General features: G+C 42.1%; 1 protein-coding gene across 1 annotated transcript in view; it reads right to left on the reverse strand.

The window, feature by feature from the left end:
- LYPD6 (LY6/PLAUR domain containing 6) overlaps positions 1–8,665 on the reverse strand; it is a 65,840-nt gene that overhangs the window by 19,071 nt on the left and 38,104 nt on the right. Inside the window, exons 2-3 of the mRNA XM_019522437.1 lie at positions 6,165–6,349; positions 1,490–1,588 (exon numbers count right to left, since the gene is read on the reverse strand). Coding sequence (XP_019377982.1) covers positions 1,490–1,588; positions 6,165–6,282 — 217 coding nt within the window. The 5' untranslated portion in view covers positions 6,283–6,349. The remainder of the gene's footprint in view (positions 1–1,489; positions 1,589–6,164; positions 6,350–8,665) is intronic.

An 8,665-nucleotide genomic window follows, 5' to 3' on the forward strand; every position in this document is an offset into this window, starting at 1 on the left:
ATGTCAAATTCATACAGTCCCAGAAGCAAGGACCTGAACCCTGTACTTCTCTGTTTTGTCTCAACTATTAGGCCAGTGGTTCTCATGCTTTTTAGACTCAAGGCACCCCTGGGAAAATGCCAACTCTTAGGGGTTTTTTTACTATAGACAAATAGAGCAAGTCTTCTGTTGCAATCAACTCAGGAAGAGCACAACAGGTCAGAATGCTTTTAATGCCATGGATTCCTATTTGAAATCTCTGGGTTTATCTTGTGAATCATGTTTGCACACCTAACAGTGCTAACATTGTGTGGTACCCTGTGACACCCTCAAAAGGAGCTTGTGGCACCCTGGTTGAGAATCATTGTACTAGGCTATAGATTCAGACTCACTCTTGCTTCCCATTGTCGTGGTTCCATAACTGCCACTCCTAGGTGCCCAGTGTCCTGTCTTAAATAGGAGGGGTGGAGATGTGATCACCCAGCCTAATCTAGAACCTAGTGGTACTTTCCTAGGACATAGGAGAGGAAGTTTTAAATTTCCTCAGGCTAAGGAGGGCCTTGAGTACGGAGACGGATCTCCCACTTCCTGAGGAAATGCTGTAACCAGTAAACTACTTGGCAAAAAGGTGTGCAGCACTACCAGTTAGATAAGTGCCTGCCCCTAGAGAGGAGAGACTAGGTACAGTGGCTCCCTTGCAAACAGAGAAGCTTAATGTGCAGCAGAAGTTAGGAGTTTAATCTCTGGAAAAGAGTGGGAACATACTCCTGTGCTTTGCATTTCCTACTGGCTGTTTAGATGCCCCAGGTCTTTCTGAGTCACCCTTTGGAAGCACCTACCTCTCCCCCACTTCTCCATAGAGTGCACCTACACTCAAGCAAACTGGATCACTTCCTGGAGGAATCACTACGGACTGTATAGGGATCCTATGCACCTACACCTTGCTATATTGAATCACCCCGCTGGATTGGGGCATCTGGAATTTAGGTATCCAAGATGTAGTCTGCACTGGATGTGGCCCTAATCTGTTTGTGGATCCAGCCCCAAGTCCCATGGATTTTAATGGGAGTTGGGTTTCTAAATACCTTAAGGATCTGGGCCAGGGCATTTGCTGAATAGGATTGGGTTTAAGCACAGTTAAACCAGAAGTAGGGCCTTGTGTCCTAAATGGAGGGAAGGAAGGAAGGAAGAATAAGTGATAAGAAAACTATAAATTGCTGATAAATAAAATATCCTGATTTAATTGCTGTTTGTGCTAAAGAAGAATGTGGAGAAAGATGAAAGTTTCAAACCCCTTCTGCTGCAAAGACAAGCCTGACAGAGAGAGGATCATTTGTATCATTCACAAGTCTCTCTGACAGATACCTTTAATTGTGAATACCAATCACTGAAATTCAAATACTCTCAGAGGACAATGAAAATACTTTTTTCTGCTACCAAGTATAATGAGATACTGAGAATTTTTCCTTAGCATAGGCTCAGTTTAACCAGTAACACATAGAAAGTTTACCTTTTGGACAATAGACATCTGGAGCCCACCGGTTGCATTCATAATTGTCCACTGCTTTTTCACAGGTGAAGCATTTAAATCCACCAGGATATGGGGTGGCTGAAAAATTTGAATAAAATTCAGTTAAGCTGATTCGCATTTAGACAGTCTGTACCATGCTAATGTAGAGTTTCCTATCCCCAGAGGTGTAGCAGGGCAGCACTGTGCCTGGGGCAGCTGTATATAGGCAGCACTAGCTGCCACGCTGCTGTTGGCAACAGTGCAGTCAAACACCACTGCAGCAATAGCTATTTTTGTCCCCCTCTAAGGGTAGTGCCCAGGGCTGCTGTCCCAGTCTCTGTGCCCCTCAGTTGCACTACTGTCCATATACCCTACCTTATAATACACGTTGCTAGAAATGCAACCATTAACATCATTATAAATATTGTGCTGGAGTCTGTCAGTAGCATTAGCAATACAAGAAACTTGGGACACATACTGTTTACCTCAAGGAGAACTGGCCTGACCAAGAAGTACCAGCACAATAACTACACTTGTTCATGCTCTGAACACAGTATTATTTCACAGCTACGGCCAATAATGTTTTGTGGTTGATTAAATACCTCTGCACTGAAAAAATAAACTAACACATTTGGGTTATTCTAAATATTCTAAATAGTAAGAAAAATATCAATTTTCTGAACTTCCATTATCAACAGTATACTTATCTCCAAGTTACCTAACCAAGGGTGGAACTTAGGTCTTAAATTTTCTCTTGACAAAACATCTGTAAGACATTCTAAATTAAACATTTTAAATAGATTTACTAAATTGTTACAATTTTTCAGTACTATAATGACAAAAACAGTGTCAAATTTACCCCATTGGAATAAACTACAGGTATTGTGTGGCATAATAAAACAGAGACAATGGAGATTAACTTCACTCCATCTTGTATCAGGCAACCAGCAGCCTGTCACATTCGATGCAATACCTCTACAGCCATTGAACCAACAGACACTGCATCCCCTTAAAAACATTATGAGGCTATTAAATCAGCATCCAATGGCCACCCCCTCTTCTTTCCAAAAGCCAGTCTTCCCAAAAGACTGGCTTATTTAGTGTAGGCGACTTTACTAGACCCTTAATGGCCTGGATATGTTTCAAAAGCTACATCAGCTTTGGAAAATTTTACTTACCAATTCACTAGAATGAGAAGCTTTTTTAATGGGTGTGTGAAATATTGTTCATTTTTTCATTATTTTTACCATCTTTTGAAGAGTACCTGTGTAGATTTTATGCCTGAACTGGAATGTTTTCCTGACAATTCTGCAAGGCTGAGCTCTGCAGAGGTTGAGGATGGCTGTTTGTTTAATTAGCAGATTTAGGAAAATCAGATATTTTACCAGGACCTTTATGTCTGAAAATGCTTTGTCATGTAACCATCATATTTAACAAACTCAACTGACCACATAATGTCATAAAAATTAATACATAAACCTCTCCAACTTGTTTTACCAGGTATGAAAAAAACCCACAAATCTGCCTCTGAAAATGAGAGCTGGTTACATGTTGGCAAACAGTACAAATCAAAGAAATTAGGGGCTGTCCTCTTCTGTTCCAAAGCCTGCAGCCCAAAACATACATGGGTCTCTTTCTTCTTTTGGATAATAAAAAAGGAAATGGCCTTTCCAGATATTAAAAGGCAGAAAGATTTCTCTGGGGGAAAAAAATTCCAGGCATATGGATGAGCCTAGGTGCATGTGTGTAAATATTGCCTCAAATTAAGGGATAACACCACATCTGAGAAAATGGTAAAACAGAAAAGGGGAGAATGTGGAGGTCCCTGAGATGCGTAGTATTTTCTTCCTCATTACTTTGCAGAGGTTGGAGCAAAACAAAGTTTCAAACAGTTGTTGCAACAGTGATAAGGAACTCTCATTTGGCTCTTGATCACAGGAGATAATAAGTTTGCTAGACTGCACTTTGGGCCATAAGACCTCCAATCCCTCAGAGGGACATTCCAAAGAAAAGGCAACTTCACAGTAAGTTCCTGTAATGATATCTGGTCAGCAATGGTTCACCCTGAATGACCTCATTAGGAAGATTACTGTGGACAGTTAATCTTTTTCAGCGTACAGCTAAAGACAGATTTTTCAGACAAAGATGTTTGTTGTAGACAATCATGTTTTGCTTCATTCCAGACCCAGCTGAAAACTGAGGAGGTCCCCATGCCTGTAAACTGGGTTAAAATTGTGACTCAGAATGAAATATTATAAGATTCCATTTATGAGAGAATTCAGAAAGGTGCCACTAGGTGAAAAAGTAAGTTAAAACTGGAACAGAGAGCTGGCGAAAAGAAAAACAAATCTAGGAAGACAAAAACTAACAGGTGTGTGTACATGTGCACACGCACATGCACGTGTGTATATGCAGTACATTACAGTGCTATCTTGTATCTTCAGTGCTTCGTTATTTAGCCTTTACACGTATTTGTGAATGCTAACATAAATGATCAAACGGATTAAGTGCACCAAAATGAATCAGACGTGGACAAATGAGCACTGAACAACATATCCTCAAATGCCAGTTAAGTTTTCTGTCATCCCTTAAATGAGCTTGTTGATACATTTTCTTTTTAAACTGCAATGATTATTTTTGGTTGGAAAATGGACTTATTTAGAAGAAACCTTAAAGTACTGGGGCTTTCCCCACAGCACAGGTATCCCTTTGGCTAGAAAGATACTGGATAAAATCTACCCCTGCTGTAAAATTGACACAGCTCCACTGACTTCATTGGGCCTTTGCCAATTTATCTGAACCGACTTGCTCTTCAGGAAAAAAGAAAAACAAAACAAAACAGATGTTAAAGGCATGGAGAAAAGGACCACAGTCAAACGAGTTCCAAAACACATGAAAGGATTTCATAAAATCTTGAATGCACGGGCACCATCCAGAAAGCTTAATCAGACAAGCAGTGTAAGCCTCAGGAAACCAAACGAACCATCCTTGTGTACAAGGATGCAGGGTACACAGCTTTATTGCTGGTTTCAGTTTGACTTGGTCCATGGTGACCACTAGAACCTGGTTTAAGAAGACAAGTTTCTTTTATACAGGCCAATAAACAGGAACTGCTGTGCAGGCATGTACCCCTCCCCCCCTCAAAATAGCAGCTGGAGCTGGTGGTGTCATGGTCCACAGGAGCATCATGTCTAGTGGGTAGGCCTGGGGGTGGATCAGGGGTTGCAGACATAAGCTGTGGTTTGGAGCAACAGAGGGCAAATTCAAGTTACACACCAGGGGATCGGAAGCCAGAAGTCAAAGGCCAAGCGCCAAACCAGGGGAATATCTAGGATAAGGGTTCAGGAAGCAAGCTGTGGTCAAGCCAAAGGCCAAGCACCGAGCCAGGGGATTTACTGGATCAGTGGTCAGGAAGCAAGCCACAGTCAATCCAGAGTTCAAACACTGAGCCAGAGGCTTCACCAGAATCAGAGGTTAGGGGGCTAGCTGAGGTCAAACCAGAGTCCATAGTTTGAAGGGTTGGGTACATAGTCAGAGGTACTGGGGCAGGAACAAGGGAAGTCACAGAGGCAGGAGCTACTCAAGGACTGAAGCCAGTACATTCCCTGCTAAAACCACTGCTGCACAGACTCGCAGGCCTGTGTGGAAGAAACCGGTCATCTTAATCCAGTCCCTAGTGAACCACGTCATCACAGAAAGAAAATGTATCACACCTGACAGTCTTAATGAAAAGTGCCCATTCTGAAGTCATTAAGGGTTACATGATTCTTTCCATTGATTTTAGGCTTTAGATTAGGCCCTGAAGAAGATGACAAGCCAGTCTCTCCTTTAAATTGTTGAGGTATATTGGCAGAGCCACATTAGCTACTGCCCTCTTGTACCAGTTCTATGATCAGAGGACATCAACCTCTGGAGAATATAAATCTCCAGGACTCAATCTGGCACTTTGCCCAAGTACTATGTACTGTAGTCTTATTCCAGTGAGTCTATTTAAAGACATAAATGCATGAGCAACCACGAGGGTCAAACATTGCTGCAAAAATACATGCGAAGTTTGCAAGGAAGCAGCAACTAAAGCCAGAGATGTACTAACCCGTATTCACCGTCATATAACTATCATGCCAATCGCTGCATTTTCCTTCACTTCGTTAGTACCAAAACCATCTCTCAGCCTTCATCTGAATCCCAAACTGACCAGGAGACACTGTTCTGAAACGAATATTATGGCCAGACAAGCCAGTCACTGTGTATCAGCTGGTCCTTAGTAAATGCCCTCTTTCATTAGAGATTAAGCTGCCACAGATTATCGGCCATTTACTGCAGCATAAAACCATGCACACAAGACATTACTGCATAGCAGCTGACAAGCAGGCAAGCCCTGTCCCCTTTTACCCTGCAATCACCTCTAAGGTATCCACAGTCATGGGCCACAGGGTCTCCATGCCTAGTGGGTAGAGCCAGCGGTGGAATTATCCATAGGTCTGTAAGTACATATGCATATACACATGATCATATGAACATATTTTTTTCCTAGTTTTTTAGTGCAGAGGCTCTTTTTAAAAAGATGCATTTCTCCTGTTTCAAACATTCAGGTAACAGAAACATCCGGGGATTTTTCTTCCCCTATGCCTCGGCACAGTAACAGCCTATTCTAGGCATGCAAAACAAATCTTACTTGAAGGATGAAGATAGATAATGTCTTTCACTGTAAAGTCTCGAGGTTGAACAGCTTTCAGACAGTCAGCGATCAGGCTCAGTAGTAGGACCCAGGCCAGGGTAGGCTGGGGTTCCATTGCAGAGAGGCTTCACTCATGGGTTTCCTGGGAGGAAGGTCTCTTTAAAACTGGAAGGATAATGCACCTATAGTACACCTATAGTACAAAGATTAAAGAGAAAGAAGTGTGATCTTATTACAAGTACCATCTTCTAAGCCAATCCAAGGACCAATCCCATCTCCACACATAGCCCAAATAACCATGCTGGCCCAGTGTTTCTTTTTACATAGAACCCTTCATCCAAATAAATCTCAAACACTTTTTAAAAATTTAAATCTTACTTGACTTTACAGCCCGTACTAAATCAAAGTGAATCAGAGGAGCCCAAGGGCTTGGTGTGATGAAACTAAAGAAAGTTTCTTCCAGAGGACTGGAATGATGTGTATGCTATAACAATCTCCCCCAGAAATACGCGGGGAGGGGATGTGTTCAGAGAACTCTGCAAGACAGAACACCAGTTCTGAGAAATGCTCCCCTCAAGCAAGGGATGCCTGATGCCAGAGAGATGCAGAAGGTATGGTCTACAAATCTCAAAACCCCACTTGTGCAGGAAACATGGGGCTTAAAGCACCTATTACTAGAAAATATATCCTTTGCAATGCCTTCTAGATCTCTCCTCTCTAGCAGCACGACTCCACTAGGATCTATGCTACCACTAGGCATGTCCACACTGCCTTCAGCCATACCCCTGATACAGGTAGACACTGGCTGCACCTACACGAGATGCTGCCACAGTCATTTAGTACTTACACAAACAAGTTACTGTGCAGGAATGTTGCCAAAGCCTTTTAGGTGACGCTGACTGCATAGTAGCTTGTTACTACTGTGCAGTACCAGCGCATCACGCTTCCCACCACATGACACTACTGCAATCAGTTTCTTGTATAGACGTTTCCACTGAGCAGGAGGCGTTAACACAGGTTTAAGTGCTGGGTGCCTGGAGGACCATGCTATGAACAGTGCCCAATTTCTGGCTCCATTCAACACCTCTGAGAAGAACTCATCTAGGAACAATTCACCTTCTTTTCCCACTGTTCTCTCTGGCTGCGTCCAGATGAGCATGGCTGTGTGGCATGCGGCGCTGCACACCTGTCTGTGGTACCACACAGCACACATTCAGGCTTTCCCTGTACTGTTACCTTGCAGCACAGGAGGATTTTTGACCTACATGGCTCCACAGCTTTGGCATTCTTGTGCCCCAGACAGCCCTGACATTGCCTGATGCCATGACCCAGAGCCCGGGGCTGAAACCCCTGAGCCAGCTGCAAGTGCGTCACTTTAATTGCACATGTAGATGCACCCTCTTTCATTCAACACAAACTGCAACAGAGTTAATGAGAGAGGCGGGGGAGGTAGCCTTCAGAACAGAATCTGGATTAAATTTAGACTGAGGTTCAGGGCTTCGGCTTGAGGCCAAAATAAGAGAGTTTGATTTAGTAGTTACAACGCAAGTCAGGAATAAAGACAGAATTAGAAGTCAGAACCTGGTTTGTGGTACCTATCTTACAGTATACTGCCCAACCCAGAAGGTATTCAGGTGGGTAGAAAGTAAAACAGACTAAACTGATTTTTTGGATTTATCTCTACTATCCCTGTAGAAAAGGCAGAAGTCTTCTATTCAGATCCACCCACAAGTGTCAGATTTAGGCTTATCTAAAGGAAGTGCTACACTGCCATCATAACTTAATCTATAGTCAAACTATTGCACATTTATTTTGAATACTTTACTTTGTGGTATTCTGGCCACATACGTCTTTTACTTCATTAATAGTAAAGAAATAAATTTTAGTGCACTATTCTTAGTTTACTTCAGTTTAAAATAGTTTGATAAGCAATATGTTAGTAGAACTCTGTAAATAGGGTCTGAGTTTCACCATGCATCTGTTTTACTCTAGACATAGCTTGGTGTGAAGGAGATATTCACAAAGTCTATTTGCATGACAAACACACTATAAAACTGACAGTGGAAGAGATCTTCTTTACTCTCGTAACTCTAGCTGAGTTTTCCAGTGCCCCACTTTTTAATGAAGGAAACAGGATGGGTGAGGCTGTTTTTATATTCATGCAGCTTTGCATTTCTTCACAGAATAATAAAAGAGTTTGCTGTTCTGATCTAATGGCATAGTATCTGTAAGTGCAGTGTATGTGTTGTGAACCAGATGATAAGGATTAATGGATGGTTTCTGAACACTCATTTCAATAATGAGATTCCTTCTCTACTGAATGATTTTTCCTGCAGTTCACATACCTTAGGAAATGTGTTTAAGCCCAGCAAGGCAATTCAAGATGCAGGTTTCCTCTGTTTCCTAAATCTGATGAGTACAGGTCTGGTGATGCTTAGATGCTATAAAGTTGATATAATATAATTTTCCCTAGGGCATTCTAAGGCCTTAGTTTTTGT

The sequence above is a fragment of the Gavialis gangeticus genome, unplaced genomic scaffold (genome assembly GCF_001723915.1).
Source record: "Gavialis gangeticus isolate Ggan-Ray unplaced genomic scaffold, GavGan_comp1, whole genome shotgun sequence".
Taxonomy (NCBI): Eukaryota; Metazoa; Chordata; order Crocodylia; family Gavialidae; genus Gavialis; species Gavialis gangeticus.